General features: G+C 58.7%; 1 protein-coding gene across 1 annotated transcript in view; it reads right to left on the bottom strand.

Moving 5' to 3' along the window:
• The window catches only part of PAK4 (p21 (RAC1) activated kinase 4), a 45236-nt gene that overhangs the window by 10622 nt on the left and 17536 nt on the right, over positions 1-17078 (bottom strand). Inside the window, 2 exon segments of the mRNA XM_045891482.3 lie at positions 997-1255; positions 2345-2418. Of these exon segments, the coding sequence (XP_045747438.2) occupies positions 997-1200 (204 nt within the window). The 5' untranslated portion in view covers positions 1201-1255; positions 2345-2418.

Here is a 17078-nt window from a genome sequence, read left to right as displayed (position 1 = left end):
AAGTCTCTGCGGTTTCAAGCGGTGGCAGAATTCAAAGTACTCAAAAGGCCTGCGTGAGACACACGGACACCTCGACGGGCCGCGGATGGAGGCCGACCCGGTGAGCCGGCGCCCACCGTGCTGATCCCGGAGGACGGCCTCGGGAGAGGACGAGCCAGCCATGGGCCTGCCCCCAGGCGCGGGGCCTGCTGACCGGCACACCCATCGCCAGCCCCGGAACAACCCTGGCTGCGTGCCCCTGGCCCCCGGCCCTTCCTGGTTCCCGCTGCTCTTGGGGTGAAGTCCAGCCTCCGAGGCTGGCTTTCCAGGCTGGGCGGGCTCACGCCCTGCCACCGGGCCAGCCTCACTGCGCCCCGCCTGGGCGCCGGGACCGTGCAGATGGCCAAGGGGTTAAGAGCCTGGGCCGTGGAAACAGACCATGGGTCAAATCCCAACGCCACCCTTTTGCTCGAGATGGCAGGAAAACCACCCCCAAACCAAAAAGCCTCCAAGGCTTCCCATGGACTGTTTCCTCAGCTATAAGCCCCGCCTCCTCTCCATCTGCCACAGGGACTCCTCCTCAGTCCTCGGGGCTCAGCTCAGGTGTCCCCTCCTCCACAAAGCTGGCCCAGACTCCAGGGACCTGGTCAGCAGCTCCTCTGGGTGCCCCCAGCCCTGCCCTGACCATGGGGGTCTGTCCCCTTGCTCAAGTACAAGTTTTTGGTACTGGGGACGGGGACACGGAGCCCAAGGAGAGGAGGACGACTTGGAGGCTGGGGTGGAGGGCTGCTGCAGGGGCCAAGGTCGGAATCAGTATTGAGAGGTATGGGGAGGGATTGGTGGGTGGAGGAGTGAAAGGTCAGCACTGGGGGGCGAAGATTAGGGTAGAGGGTTGGGGTGTCCGTCTGGCAGTCAGCAAGGAGGCATTGGCCCCAGGGTCAAGCGTTGGGTTAAGCGCTGGGGGCGCTGTGTGGGGTCAGTGTGGTGCTGGAGAGGGAATGGTAGGCGCCGGCATACCTTGGGGGCCCCGGGCTGGATGGAGGTGATGCAGGCGGGGTCCACGAGGGGCTTGGGCCGGCGAGCCGACTCCTCGATCAGGCTCTGCCACTGGCGAGGCAGCCCCGTGAACTTCTGCTCGTGCTGGTCGAAGCCCGTGTGCACGCGGTGCTCGAAGTTGGAGGGCGCGGAGATCTCGACCCGCTTCTTCTTCTTCCCAAACATGGTGCTGAGGCTCTCAGCACCACGAGGGCGCAGACTTGGGCTCCTAGCAGCAGGCCTGCGGGAGGGGGCCGCTCGCTAGAACCTGCCCATTTCTCTCGGCTCCTCGGGCCCTGCCCTGGTCCTGTCCCTCCTCGTCTCCTCCTTGGTCTCCCGTCCTCCACAGGCAGCCCGAGGGACCCCGTGATCACTGTCCCCAGCTCAGAACCCTCAGCCGAGTCCTCCCTGTGGCCCCTCCTCATAGAACACTCTTCCCCAGCATCCACACATGGCTCCCTCCTTCCCTTCCTTCGGGTCTCCGAGTTGTTGGTGAATCCTTTTCCTGACCACCCCAAGTGAAGGAGGTGCACCACTAGCCTTCTGTCACAAAGCTTCACGGCACATTTAACTTCTGGAAATTCTGCTGTTCATTCTTGTATTTACCAGTTGGGTGTCTATACCCCCCCCACACCCCCACCCCTAGATTATCAGCACCAAAGGCCAGGTCTCATCTGCCCAGTGTGCCCGTGTCCTACCCCAGCCCCAGCACAGTGCCTGGCCTGTAGCCCGGGCTCAGTGACCGAGCAATTGTTCAACAATTGCTTCCATAGTCCCTGTCCTATGCATGGCCCCTGGGAGCCTCACTGCAACACTCCCACTTTATAGATGAAGAGACTGAGGCTCCGAGAAGGGAGTTCCTCACCAAGCTCACAGAGTGGGGAAAGTTCCACTGCGTAGCAGATACTAACAGACAAAACATCCCCCATCTTTAGGGTCTGTGGTCTCCAGGTGGATACTCCAGACGGTACCAGGCACCATGTAAATGCTTAATGAAAGCCAGTTTTAAAACCAAAAGGGCCGCAGGGGAGCTGCGCTGTGGGGTGTCCCACAGGGAGACCAGGGCGCTGAGGGGAAGGGAAGTCAAATGGCCAGAGCACAAATCTCTCTCTGCCACTTACTCTGTGGGACCGGGGACGAGTGACGTAACCTCTCTCGCCCTCACAGGGCTGCTCTGAGGATTAACTGAGTTAACAGGAGCAGAGCAGGGCAGGGAGTGAGGGCCCTTGTCCACGTCTGTGACTCTGATGATCAGGAGTCCTCCCAGCAGTGTCTGAGGGAGCAGGGGCCCCGAGTCCGCCCCACAGCTGGGCCCCGGAGTCCCACAGACCTGGTTTGATGCTGGCTGTGCTAGAAGTGCCCTCGGGCAGGTGACGTCTCCTCTTGGGGCCTCGAGTGACTCATCTGGAAAATGGGAAGAAAATATTCACACATGCGTTCATTTGCTAATAACTCACTCCTCTGTGCCCAGCCCTGTGCTGGCTGATGCTCGGGACACAGTGGTGACCGAGACTGCCGACAGCCCAGGGTGGTCGGGGCTGGGCTCAGGGAGGACCAGACCCAGTCTGAGGGATGGTAGGGTGGGGGTCAGGGGAGGCTTCCCAGAAGACAGGCTGTGTGAGCTGAGACCCAGAGGATGAGGGGAAAGGCACCGGGCTGGGATCTTTGTCTGCTTCACGCTGGCTCCCCAGAGCCTGGCACGGTGCCCAGCACAGGGTCGGGCCCCAAGCAAAGTGAAGTCTTGTGACCTACTGAGGACGCTCTCCAGCATGTCTGGGATGCTGCCCTCCAGCCCCGGGCTCTCCTCCCTCCCTGTTCCTTTCCAGCGGGAGCAGCTCTGTGAGGTCAGGCGAAGAGGCAGACACCCCTAGCCCAGAGGTAGGACCATCAGTGGGCAGCCATCTAGGAGAACCGGTTTGGCAGCAGAGCCCAGTTGGGAGGGGGAGGGGACCCAGCAGACAACCTGTTTCAACTGGTCGGGGCCTCCTGGGCAGCAGTTGGCCAGAGCCAGGTCTGGCCAGGGCTGCCCCCCAGCAGGTTCAGTCTCCCTATTGCTCCGGGGCCCCTGGCTGCCCGGATGTGGGGTGTGACAGCCTTGGCCAGGATGGAGGCCCCTTTACCCCTGCCCCTTCTCTGCCCCCTTTAATGTCTTCCCCCATTCCAGCCTGCTGAATGCTGCCCATCCCTCCCACCTCGACTTCCATCCCCGGCCCCCACCCACCCCGGCCCCCACCCACCCCGTTCTGGCTCCCCAGCCTCTCTGCCCTCAGTCGTCTGCCTTTCTAGCACCAGTCCTCGCCTTGTCCCCACAGCCGGACCTTCCCCCATCCTCCCCACTGTCACCCCAGAGCTTCGCCTCCACCTCCTCGCTGTGTTCCCAGAGGTGCCCCCACCTGGCCCCAGGCCCGGCCTCACCCCTCACCTTGGCCTCTCTCACTCGGCCCTACCCATCCTCCACCCAGCAGCCCACAGCCCGAGGCACCAAGTCACTCCCGAGAGCAGGATGAGCCACGTGACCCCTCACTAAACCCAGGAGAGGGAGGGGCGGGGCAGGCCCTGTGGTGGGAGGAGCTCAGCACCAAGAAGGGGTGGGCGGGAGGCAGACTGCCTCCTCAAAGCCCTCACCCCTGTAAACCCCAAGCTGCCTCTGCACACTGCACCCAGCGCCCCGTGAGTCCTGCCCCACGTGCGTGTGACCCTGCAGGGGAAGGGGATGGAGGGACACACCTCCGGATATTTGCCTGGGGCCACCCCTTCCCTCTGGGCACCGCACGGAGGGAGGGACAAACAGAGGAACTGACCACGTTTATAGTGAGCAGGCCTCAGCTCCACCCTGGGGCAGCTCCCAGCCCCCCCAAGTCCCCAGGCTCCTGACCTTACGGGGGCCACAGAAGGGAAGGCGGAGGAGTTGCTGCAACAAAGCTACGGGCCAGTGCCAGGAGCGCGGCGGTGGGCGAGGGGGGCTGCGGGGGCTCCCCAGCGAGCTTGGAACCTAGGAGTCTGGCTGCTGTGCCCTAGGCCACCTCACCTTCTGTACTTGGGAGCCAAGCCACCTTGGCAGCTCACCGTGCGGCCGGGGGCCCGCGGCTCGGCCACCCTGTGCCTCAGTTTCCTCCTCTGTTAAAGAGGATAATGGCAGAACGTGCTTCCTGGGGTTCTGAGCGGAGTCACATCCTGCCCTTCTGGTCCTGCCCCAACCTCTCCTGGGGCTGACGGTCCCCACCTCCTATCTGACCTGTCCCAGCCCCCCAGGGGTAGTGGGAGGCAGCACAGAGTGGGGGTTCCTGTCCCCCTTTGGCAAGACAATCTGCAGGGCAAAGACGGCCACACGCCAGTCCCCACCACCGAACGTGCCCTTCTGAGGCTCAGCCCTGGTACTGACATCACCACCACCACCCTGGCCCCCACAACCCTGCCCAGATGCAGATGCTCAGCTCACGGACTCCCGTGACGACCTGGGGGGAGCATGTTTCTCATTCCCATCTTACAGATGTGGAAACTGAGGACCACAAAGGTGAAATCTCTTGCTCAGGCTACCAAGCAGAAAACAGGTGGATCCACTACAACATCGAACTCCTTAAACCTTCTGCTGGCCCCTGAGACCTGTCCCTGTAGCCCATACTATCTGCCTATCACCTCTGCCCCCTTGCTCGTTCTGCCCCAGCCACATGGGCCTCCTTGCTGCTCTTCAAACCCTAGACATGTCCCCCACCTCAGGGCCTTTGCACCGGTTGTCACCCCACCTGCTGGAACTTCATTCTCACTGATCTGCATATGGCTCCCTCCCCCCTTCCCTCTATGCACGTCTGTCCTCAAATAGCCCTGCTCCTGTCCTGTCCCCCTCTACGCCTTTCCCTTTGCATCTGTCATTCGCCTTGCTCCCCGCTGTACCCCACTGTCTACAACACAGCCCAGCCCCCACTAGGCACCCAAGGAACCTCTGGTGAATGAACTGACTCAGCTCTACCCACTACGCTACACCCCTGCTCAGACACCTCTGATTCTGCCGAGGCGGTCCTTGGGAAACTCCAGGAGAGGGTGAAGCAGCAACCTCAGACAGAGGGAACGGTGGCCACCGGCCACCAGCCAGGCCACAGATGCCTCTGAAGTCCAGCATCTGATCCCACGAACGCAGGCACATTTTGCATCCTACTCTCAAATGTTCATTGCAATGAAAAAAAGGCTTTTGAATTATTCGACATGTGGGACAGGCAGTTTCCAGCCTGTCCTTGCCAAAGCTTCCAAGTTTCTAGTCACCCCTGCATTCGCTGGTTCTACCCTCTGAGCTTTCATGGGAAGAAAATGATACCCACCCATCCCACCCCACCCCACCCCTAACTCCCCCCACCAAGGAAATCAGCTCTGGTGGTAGAGCAAGATCCATTTGTGTGACAAAGCCATCCAGGGAGTGTGTGTGCGTGTGTACGTGTGCACGTGCGTGTGCAAACACGCGTGCATGCATGTGAAAAACTCCTTCCCTCCCGTCCCCTTCCCTCCCCCCCAGGCTCTGAATCAAGTTGCTCCCCTGCAGTTTGGGGAGCTGACCGAGAGGGAACCCAGGGGCCCAGGAAAGAGCAGGGGATGTGCCACGATCCCGATCATGGTCTCCAAAATGAAACCCTACATCAGTAAGAGGACCATGAAGGAAGGCTCCGTGTCCCCAGCCGGCACTGGGGCTGCCACCGCTGCCTCCCACTCAACCTTCTACCAAGACTCACTTACTTATTTTTTAAAGATATTATTTATTTGAGAAAGCGAGATAGTGAGACAGCGCACAAGCAGTAGGGAGAGGGAGAAGCAGACCCCCGTCTGAGCAGGGAGCCCTTCGTGGGACTCGATCCCAGGATCCTGGGATCATGACCTGTGCCGAAGGCAGACGCTTAACCGACTGAGCCACCCAGGCGCCCCCCGCCAAGACTTTTACCTACTAGCTCTGGCAAGCCCCTTCCCACCTCAGTTTACCCAGTTGCCCCCGGCTGTGTTCTGAAAAAGGAGGGGGAGTCCAGCCTACTTTTCCGGCCCCCAGCAGAATCCTCACTGCCTCCCTTAACCCCTCACACCCGTCCCACCTCCACACCTTTGCTCAGCTCTCGTGTGCCCACCTGTACAGCCCCCCACCCTCCCCAGTCCACATCTCTCTCCCAGCCCCCCTGTCCTGAGCCTAATTCCTCCAAGGAATCCCCAGGGACCTTGACCACCACGAGCTTTGGGCCTGACACGTGCCTGAGCCCCTTCCTTGGCAAGCACCTACTCTACTCCCAAAGGACCCCCTCACACTCCCGCACCTGCCCACAGTCCATGGCTACTGAGGGCTGATTTCCGCCAGGCCAGGGCTGGGACTCCTAGTGGTTGTCAGAATGGCCAGAAGCATCCCAGCCCTGTGGACAGAGCTCACGTTCTAGGGGAAAGGAGACAGTTGATAAATGAGCTAAATCAGAAGAATATCTAGTAAGTCAGAGGATAAATGCTGAGGACATACACAAAGCAAGGATCAAGAGAGTGCTGAGGGGCAGGGGAAGCTGGAAGGTTTCAGTGAAGTAGTCGGGGAGGGCCTGGCTGGGAAGGTGACCCTTGAGCAGGGACCCCGGGGTGGGGGAGGGGCGAGGGAACCACGCGGACACCTGGCAGCAGGGAAGAGTCAGGGCAAATGTCCCCAGGTGGGGACATGCTTGATGTGGTCACAGCAGAGGAGGCCAAGTGGCGGGGGTGGTGGGGGCAGATCGCGTAGGGACTTGTGGGCCACGGGGACAACTCTGTCCTTTCCCCAGAGTGAGGTGGAGCCACACAAGGACTCCAAGCAGGGGAGGGACGTGGCCTGACTCAGGCGTCAACAGGCTCCCTGTGGCCACGTGGAGCCCAGGGAGGTAGAGGACGTGACGGCCCAGGGGTGGGCAGGAGAAGCGGGCAGGCTCTGGGCATGCTTTAACGGCCAAGATGACAGGACTTGCTGAGGACTGACACTATTTTCCGTACCAGCCGCAGCAAGCGCACCACGGGGGCGGGGACCGGGTCCGGTCTTGCCCATCACCGCATCCCCAGTGCCTGGCTCGGCAGGTCTGCGCTCTCCCGGCCCTTTGCATCACCTAACTCGTTACCCGGTGATGAGTGTTTCCCGCGAAGTCAGTGGCTCGGCGCAGGCAGGAACAATGTTTCAGTTGGTTACGGCTCGATCCCAGCACCTAGGGCAGGCCGTTCCTTTTTGGTGCCTGAGCAGATGGAGGGGCCGGGCACACAGACCAGGCCACCCTGAGCCCTCCCAACAGGGGTGGGGGAGTGGGTGCGGGGAGAATCCTCTTCCTTCCTGTTTCCCTAACCAAACACCGAGGCCCAGAGAGGGGAAGTCACTGCCCAGGGCTGCCCAGCACCAGGTCACCAAAGTGCCCACGCTGACCCACAAAGAAGGCCTTGTCGCTGCCCCCTCCGCCTCCTGTTTCCCGGCAGCCCTGGCTCTGGCCAAGGCCTATGCTCCACATGAAGGACCCCAGAAGCTTATGGGACAAGAACAAGGGCCAACACAACGGTACTGTCAATGACCAGAACCAAGTTCAGAAAGGCTGCCTTGCTTAGGCGGGAACCAGAAGCAACGTTAAACAAACAGCTCTCCCAGGGCCTCCCTCTTGGATAAAGTTCCCCACTGTCACCCACCAAGGCCCTGCCCTGCTGGACTCTGCCAACCTCGGGACCTCATCCTTTCCTCTCTCTTCACTGCAACTGCACCGGCCTCCTACATTTTTGTCTTGGAAGTCTCAAGCTTGTTCCAGCCTCAGGGCCTTTGCACCTACTCTTCCCTCTGCCCAGAGCTGCGTGGCTCACCCTTTCCTGATATTCGGGTCTTTGTGCAAATAAAACCTCACTAGAGGGCCGCCTGGGTGGCTCAGTCGGCTAAGCGTCTCCCTTTGGCTCAGGTCATGATCTCAGGGTCCTGGGATCGAGCCCTACATCGGGCTCCTTGCTTGGTTGGGAGCTTGCTTTTCCTCTCTCTGTGCTCTCCCTCTCTCAAATAAATAAATAAAAATCTTTAAAAAAGAAAACCTCATTAGAGAGGACTTTCTTGATCCCTGACAAAATCTGCACCCCCGGTTTATGCTTCTCCGTGGTATTTATTACCACCTGACATCATCCACATGCAGACTATTGATCCCCTCTGCTCCCCTGCCCCCAAAAGAGGCTCCTTGAGAGCGGGGGCGCTTGGCTCATTCTTGCTATATCCTTGGCATCTAGAGCAGTAGGCACTCGGCACGTATTTGTGCAACAAATGAATGACGGCATGGCCAAGTGAGACATCTGGACCCTGAGGAGGAGGTGGGGGAGGTGGGGGCAAGGGAGGTGGGGGCGGAGGGCAGACAGGAGTCCCCAGTGCCTGTCCCACACTGCCTGGAGGTCGGACCTTCATGCCCGAGCAGGAACTGGTCCGAATCTTTAGAGACCAAATCTGGCTATTTGTGAATAAGCTGGCCGATGTTCCAAACACCAGGAGAGGTGCCCCCAGTGATCCTAGCCCCGGGTCCACCTCACCCCAGGGAGGCCCACCCCAGCCACGCTGCCTCAGCTGGAAATGTGAGGACGTGATGGCCCGTTTTGGCTACAGGCAAGAGGCAAGTCCCATGGCGAGAGATGCCACCGGGAATCCACTGGTCCCCATAATGCATGAAATCCCACAGGATGACAGAGATCCACGGGTCACCCTGGCCTTGGGAAGCAGCTGGTGTCGGCAGTCTGGGGCGTGAGGAGCAGCCCTGCTCTCCATGTTCCAGCCAAATGCAGCGCCATCCCCTGGCACTGGGCCTTTGCACAGACCGTGCCAGGGCAAGGACTCGGCAGAGAGACGGTGCCTGCCACCAAGTGGGTCCTCGCTACAGGCCACCCCTCTGGCATTGCCACTGCCGTTGCTGCTGCTGCTGAATGCCTGAGGGAAGGAACACTCCTCTCCCGGCCAGAGCAAGGGTCCAGCCTCCCTGCCTCTGCTGTCTTACTTTCTCCAGGGCCCGGATCGGGGAGCAGAACGGGCTGCGCTGTCTGCACTGGGAGCCCCTCCTCCCCGAGAGGTGGCGCCCGGGGCCATCTCAGCCACCCTGTGTCCCCAGCCCTGCCCAATACAGGTGGGGCGCAGCTCAGACAGTGTGGCTGAATGAAGAGAAGGTATTTCCTGGGCCCAGCCAGGCCGGTGCTCCGAGCCCCCAGGGAGGCCAGGCGGCTCCTCTGGCAGTCCCCAGGCTCAGATGCCCCCTCCCCACCCGGCCAGGCCCAACAGGGCACAGACACAAAGGGCACTGTTGGCATCCGTCACCCCCCAGGGGTGCCCAGGGTGGGGATGGATGCCACAACAAACCTGAGAGTGTGGGCGAGCCCCCAGGGACCAGGAAAATCAGATCAGACTTCATTCATTCTTCCCCTGAGGTAGGGCAAGAAGGCGGGACGGGCTAACAGGCAGGAAAGAGGCTCCAGAGCCCTCCCAGGGCACCCCCCTCACTCCAGTCGTCCCCTGCCGCACAACTTCCTGCTCGCGCACGCGCGCGCGCACGTGCGCGCTCTCTCTCTCTCTCACACACACACACACACACACACACAGGAGCCCTCGATGCTGAAGCATGTGAAGCCGCCCCATGGCGCCCTACAGGGGCTTTGGCACAGGACAGGACACCCCCCCCCCCCCGCCCCGAGCCCTAGTCCCTGCCTGTGGGATACAAGCCCCAGGAGAGCCTTCGTGGCCTCAGTGGGAGAATGCAGGGGAAGCAGTCAGAAAGACGGGCCTGGCTCGGAGGAACCTCTTGGAACAGAAAGGCCGGAACAATCGGGCAGCCCACAGCTGGGTCCCTGAAGAAGCCGTGGGCCCAGGACCCCCTCCACAAAAGGTATAAAGACCCACACACCCCCAGAGATGCACGGACTCCCGAAAGAGACCCACAACACATACCAACAATATACACAATACAGAGCTGCCACCACCTCAAAACGCGGGCACACGCGTGCATATACCCAATCCCAGATGCTCCCTAACCGCCTGACTTACCTAGAAAGGACCCCGTACACATACCCAGGTACACTCCGCCAGACACGGAGTTAGGCCACAAGACCCACACAACCCTAGATCCACACACAGGAGGAAATGAGACCCCACAACAGACCCAGGCAGGCCCACCATCTACTCCAGGGTCATTCAGGGTGACCCAGTGAGGCACAGCCCCTCCGAACTACCCCCCTGCGGACCAGACCCCAGGACTGAGCTCCCCCGGAGGCGCTCAGGGACCTGCATGGAGGCGCGTGGTTAAGCGCCAGCAGACACCTGCCTCCAGACACGGAAATGCGGCGACCTCGCCCCTGGCTCCGAGAAAGGGGTGGTCCCCCGAGCACGCGCTGACACTGGCTCGCGCTGACACTGGCTCGGTGGCTCCTCCGTGTGGGCGGCAGGACTGCCCTCCCACGCCCTGGGCAGTCCTCCCCGCTCCTTCCCTCTCCTCCCTGTCTGCCTGAGGCCAGGGTCCACTCACCTCCACCATCCTCTTCCTCTGTCCCGGGCCACCCTCAGTGGGAGAGGGCAGCGGACAGGCTTCCAGCGGGCAGAGCAGGCATGGGGATCGAGGGGCTTCCTCTGGCCCTGGATGCGGCGCCCACCGAGGAGAGCTGGCTGGCTCTGCACCCCGGCCTCCCTGGCAGTGGGTGGTGCCGAGGCCCTGCCCTGGCAGGAGTTGAGCTGCCTGTGGCTCTGGCCCATGGAGGGCAGAGGGCGGAACGGAGGGAAGGAGGGGCCGAGCCTGGAAAGCCTGGGCCACTGGGCCACCCACTGCCCCAGCAGAGGGAAGGGCTGGTCAGGGACACAGGAGCAGGGGACGCAAGCCCCAGCCCTTGCTTCAACAGGGTCCGCGCCCCCACCACCACCACCTGCACACCCCCGTGCCAGGCGTGGCACCAGGAGGCAGGGAAGCAGAGACCACACCGCACGGGGCTAAGTGGCTGAGAGTGGCTGGCAGCGCGGCCAGGTTTGAAACGACAGCCCGGGCCGGGGGCTGGACAGAGGGACAGTGATGGGTGGGCTCTCTGATGCGGTGGGGTGGCTGGAGATCCAGAGCTTGCCGTATTGGCCCCCCCACCCCCCAACCCGGTGATTCTAGCAAGAACACCGAGAGGGTGCACAAAGGGGGCCTCTCCTGCTCCACCCCATTCTCTCATTAGACGTGGGGCAGGTCAGAGTGGACCCCAGACATAGCCATCTCTAGGTGTGGAAGTGGGGCTGGTGGCTGTGAATGGTGGAAACAGGGAGGGAGAAAGGGGGGGGGCTGGGGCCCCTGCACACCCTGCTGGCTTCGTCTCGCCAGCCATGCCAGGATGCAACTAACCTAAAAGTGAGGGGCCCAACTCCGCAGAGAACTTACCCTGAGCCAGGTCCTGCTCTTAGCATCGACACACATTAAGTCATTTCCCCACCAAGGCCCTGAAGGGATAGGTATTTCTTCAGGTTCATTTTACAATGGAGGAAACTGAGGCCCAGAGAGGTTGAGAGACTTGCCCAAGGCACCCAGCAAAGGGGCTGGGCACCAGGCTTCCCAGGCAGCTGCTCTGAGCATGAGGCTAGCTTGCCCAGAACCCCCATTCCAGACAGAGGAAAAAGATGCCCAGACAGGGGAACTCTTGGAGGGGTGTGCACACCCCGCCCCACCTCTGCCTCTCACCTCCCTTCCCCTCCAGATCTTACTTCCTCAGCAAAGTGTTCCAGGGCCCCGGTCAGAGCTCCCTGGGTGAAATTTGTTTCTTTTGTGCTTATCTGTCTGTCTTCCCCCTGACAGGGGACGTGGGGGGCAGGGAGGGGCTGCCTGCTTCATCACCAGTCACCTTCAGGGCCTCAGGTGTCTTCTCCTCCAGGAAGCCCTCCCTGGCACCAGGCTGGGTCTGGTACCTCCTCTAGACTCCATGTCAGGGCTGACCCCTCCAGATGTCCGTCTCCCCTCATTGGTCACACATTCCCTGAGCTCCTAGCACCTGCCAGGCGGGCCTGTTGGAGGCCCTGACAATTCAGCAGTGAACTAGATGAAACTCCCTGCTTCAAGGGGCTGATATCTGAGTAGGGATGTTCCCCAACCGGGGGGGTCCTGTGAACGGCAGGGACCAGATTCTCAGGTTCTCACAGGTGACCCAGGACCGGCGCCCAGTCGACGGTGAGCCCGTGAGAACAGTGAGCAAGTGGCCCAGGCAGGCAGGTGGATAGAGACGCCTGTGTCCTTCCACCCCCTGCTCTGGCACCTCTATCAAGACTGCTCCCACTGCAGCCAACTCCCAGACGACTTTGTCACTGGGACCCGGGAGGCTGCACGGACTCCAAGGTCCTGGACATCCCCCTCCTGCCTACCACCTGTCCACCCAGCCAGGGGCTCGCAGTGGGACCTAGGCTGGGCCTGGGGCTACAGCAGGGCAGGCCTAGGAGACCCCAGAAGTCCCAGCTCCCAGGCCACTCCCTCCTCTATGGGGTGGAGCACCTGTCAGGCGGCCACCCAGAGAGGAGCCAAGTGGGTGGGCGCCCAGACCTTCCCAGACCGGACAGGCAGGTTTGGGCTCTGGCTGGGGAGGCAGTCAGGATTGGGCAGTTTTGGCCAGCCAAGGGAAAACAGGTCCCAAGGGGAGGGGTGGGGAAGGGTGGGGAGGAGGAGGGAGTACCCTTTCCCCAGAAGTCACAATGGAAACAAGCAAGGAGTGCTCCCCAGGCCAGGCTTCGGAGAGAGGAGTGGTTGCTCTAGGATCATCTTGCACTGAACAGACTGTTATAAAAAAACTTCGTAAACATACCCCCAAATAGAGACCAAACCAATCAACCCATGTGAAGTTCGTCACTCGGGTTCTCAACTATTAACAGTCTGCCACATCTGGGCTCCATCCCCTTTCTTTCCTTTCCTTCAGTCTGTCTCCATAGGATCCTAGGATCCGGGCACATGGTTCAAAAGCCAATGGCCCCACACGGTAAACAGTGAGAGGCCAGCACCCTCCCCAGTGGCCCAAGCTCAGCCCCGGAGGCAACCTCTAGTAGAGTGTCCTTTCTTTCCTTTCCGAGAGAGCCCACACGTGTGTGCGTGGATGTGTGTGCACAAACACGCTTGCACACCTTTTTTAAAAACCACGCACCACACCGTGCACACCATTCTGACCTTGCTTCTCTCAAAAACACTCCTTGGATCGCCTGCAGTGGTGGCACAGGGAGGAGCCTGGCAGCCGCCAGCGGAGGGGAAGGCACACCCCGGGGACCTCGCGGATGCTCTCCCAGGCACACTCCCTCGGGACCTAGAATGCGCTCTCCTGGGTATGTAGCTGAGCAGATCTAGGCCCGCTGGCCTCAGGGACCCGCGTGGGGAGGTTTTTGCAGCTCGGTCTGAATCAGCTAGAGACTGGAACCAACCCAAGCGCTTGTCCTCAGGGACACAGATGATGATCTGGGACCTCCTGGCCCCACGGAGTGGTGCACGACAGTGAGAATATACAGGGGCACGAATACCAAAAACGAAGAAGCAAAATGTCAAACAGTACCTCTTACTACTTTGTTTAGAAAAGGCTCAAAGCTAGACGAAATGAAACCTGCTGTTCGGGGCTACGTACAGAGCAGGCAAAACCCAAGGGAAGCGTCTCCCTCTGACCCTCCCCCCTCTCATGTGCTCTCGCTCTCTCATTCTCTCTGTCTCAAATAAATAAATAAAAAATCTTTAAAAAAAAAAAAAAAAACCCAAGGGAAGCGCAAGGCAGCAGGCCCCTCCGGAGTAGGGGGAGGGGCTGCCTCTGGGGAAGAGAGGGCCTGAGGGGGGCTTCTGGCGGGCGGCACCCCCTCCTTCTTCACCTGGGGGAGGCTACATGGGTTTTCTCTCTACAGTAACTGGTTATGCTACGCATTCATGCTTCATACGCTTGGCACCGTGTGCACGAACAATTTAAATTTACGATGTTAAAGACAAAGAAAAAAATACCTACGTCTTAGTGATTTTCCAAGCCCACACCCGTGCAAGGCCATGCTGCTTTAGCAGCGGCCGGGAAGGGCGGCTGTGCCTTGAGTTGGTCCGCACAGGGCCAGGTAGGTGCTTTCGGGCCTCTTGCTCTCACAAACGGGGCGGCAGCGACACCCGGGTGCAGATGTCACCTCACGGGTGGGCCAGTGCGGCTGTGGGCCAGGATCATGACCACCAAGCTGCCCAAGCGAGGGCTGCCCGCGCCCCCCCTCCCCCCCTGTCCCAGCCCCTCAGCCTCCCTGCCCAGGCTGTAGGCAGGCAAGCTCCCCGCGCTCCTGGCCAGTCAGACAGGTGGAGTCCGGCCCCTCTGAGCCTACTTTCCATTTGCATTTTCGTAGGATACACATCCTTTCATCCTTCTAGAAGCCATCAGAATTCCTTGCCTGCCAAGGGTCTCCACAAAGCCTAGTTTCCCCCAGAGCCAGGGAGACCTCTGTAAAATCCAGTTTATGTCCCTCTCCTGCTGAAACCCTACCAGGGCCCACACAGCTAAAGCCACCTCCTCCCCAGATACCCCCAGCCTCTCCCCGCCTCTCCGGGCTCATTTCCTTGGGCCATGGGTGCCCGCAGCATGCAACCTCCTCCCCCGTCAGGGATTCTGTCCACAGAAATCCGATGTGCGGCCACCGTGTGCCACCAGGGCTGGGGTGGGGATGCAGCACAGTCCCTGCCTGGTGGGGCCTCTAGCCAAGCGTCACACAAATGAACTGTGAAATCCCAGCTGAGAAAGGCTGGCTGCAGGGATCAGGGTGTGGGGGAGCCAGGCCCGAGAGGGCGGGAGCCAGCTGAGGTGCTGGGGACAGGCCCGCACTTGGAAGGTACAACTCTGGCCGCCCTGTCTGTGGAGCACGAGACCACGGTGGCTTGAGTGGGTGTGGGGACAAGTGACAAGAGGCGGCACTGCTCCAGGCAACCGATGAAGGCAGCCGGGATGGCGGGACACAGAGAGAGACGGGGACAGACTGGAGCTATGTCTACCAAGAAAAAGCGACCCCTGTCAATGAATCAGATATGGGGGCTGAGGACGAGGCAGGTGCCGGGGGTGACCCTGAAACTGGGTAAACCACAGAGCCACCTGCCACACGAGGGAGCCTGCGAGGGACTCCAAAAATGACAGGCCCCCGGGCCCTAGAATAGCTAAATTCAGCAACAGAAGAAGGGGGAGGCGCCCCCCCATGTGAAGGCCCACCCACATGGCCACAGTACTCAGTGTGGATAAACACGTGGGTCAGCGAGCAGGAGAGAGGGCCCACGGACAGACCCCCACAAATACACGCATTGGTTTTTAAACACTAATTTTTCTTCTTTGCGGTAAAACATACATAACATTTATCATTTAGACCATTTGTAAAGTGCATAATTCAGCGGCATCAAAGATGGCCACAGTCTCGTGAACATCACCATCTACACCCAGGACTTTTTCATCCTCCCCAACAAAAACCCTGCAGACACTGAACAATGGCTCCCCATTCCCTCCTGCCTCCCAGCCCCACCCCCAACCTCTATTCTCCCATCTCTGTGAATTTGCCTATTCTAGGTCATCTCATATAAGTGGGGGCTTACAAACATTTCCCCTCTGGCTTATTTCACCAGGCGTAACGTTTTCAAGGTCCAGCCATATTGTAGAGTTTTTTCAAAAGCCCATTCATTTCTGTGGCTGAATAATACTCTGCTGTGTGCATTTATCACATCATGTGTATTGCTCATCTGTTGACAGACACTTGGGTTCCTTCCACCTTTTAGCTAGTGAATAACGCAACCATGAACGCCAGTGTACGAGCATCTGTCCAGGTCTCTGCTTTCAATTCTTTTGGATGTACACCTAGGAGGAGGATTGCTAGGTGATCAGGTAGTTCTATATTTAACCGTTTGAACAACCACCAGACTGTTTTCCAAAGCGGCTGCATCATGTTAGGTTTCCGCCCACGATGCATGAGGACTCCAGCAATACCTGTGATTTTCCCTTTTTTGGGGAATAGCCATCCTGGTAGGTGCGAAGTGGTAGCTCATTGTGGTAACTTACTTTTGGCAAAAAAAAAAAAAAAAAAGGCGTAAGCAACTGGATGGAGGAACGAGCATTTTCCACAGTGCTGGAACCGCTGGATATCCACATGCCCCAAAACGGACCTTGATTTGTACCTACGTTAACTTATAATGGAGCAGACTCAAATGTAAAACTAAAAAACTTTCAGAAAGCAACCAACCATACCAACCCTCAGGATCTAAGGCTAGGCACAGAGTTGTCAGACTTGATACCAAAAGATCCACAAAAGGAAAAATTAATAAAGTAGACTGCATCAAAATTAAAAAAACTTTTGCTCTGCAGAAGTCCACGAGAAGAGGAAAAAAAAAAGCTATGGATTGGGGAAACAATATTTGCAAACCTATCTGACAAAGGAGTAGTATCTTGAAGAGAGAAGGAACTCCAAAATTCTACAGTAAAAACCCCCCAAAATCCAGGTAGAAAATGGGCAGAAGACATGAGGAGACATTTCACCAAAGATGATGCCCAGATGGCAGATGGGCCCATGAAAGGATGTGAGGTACCATCGGCCATTAGAGACAGGCAAATTAAAGCCACGGTGAGTTATCATTACCTGCCCAGTTGAACAGCTTAAAATCAAAAACAGTGGCAACACCAAATGCTGGTGAGGATGCAGAGAAACTGGTTCATTCACACGCTGCTGGGGGGAATGTAAAATGGTAGAGCCAAACAGTTTGCCAATTTCTCTACGCCAGCAACTGCATTTCTGGTTATTTGTCTCAGAGAAACAAAAAGTTATGCACACACAAAAACCTGTATGCAACTGTTTATGGCGGCTTTATTTGTCATAGCCCCCCAGAGGGAGACAGCCCAGATGTCTTTCAACGGGTGAATGGTTAAACTGTGGTACGCCCATGCCATGGAATATACTCAGCAAGAAAAAGGAATGAACTATTGATTTGGGCAATGACCTGGATGAATCTCCAGAGAATGAAGCTGAGTGAAAAAAAGCTTCCATTTACATAACATTCTTTTTTTTGAAATGTTAAACTTTTTTGCTTAATTTTATATTTTAAATTCTCTTTATCGTTACAGTTCTTTAC

This window comes from Mirounga angustirostris, unplaced genomic scaffold, assembly GCF_029215605.1.
Source record: "Mirounga angustirostris isolate CCGP_5_RB_7025 unplaced genomic scaffold, mMirAng1.0.hap1 SCAF_16, whole genome shotgun sequence".
In the NCBI taxonomy this organism is placed as follows: domain Eukaryota; kingdom Metazoa; phylum Chordata; class Mammalia; order Carnivora; family Phocidae; genus Mirounga; species Mirounga angustirostris.
The sequence above is the reverse complement of the archived record's forward strand: the minus strand, read 5'-3'. Positions and strand labels throughout refer to the sequence as shown.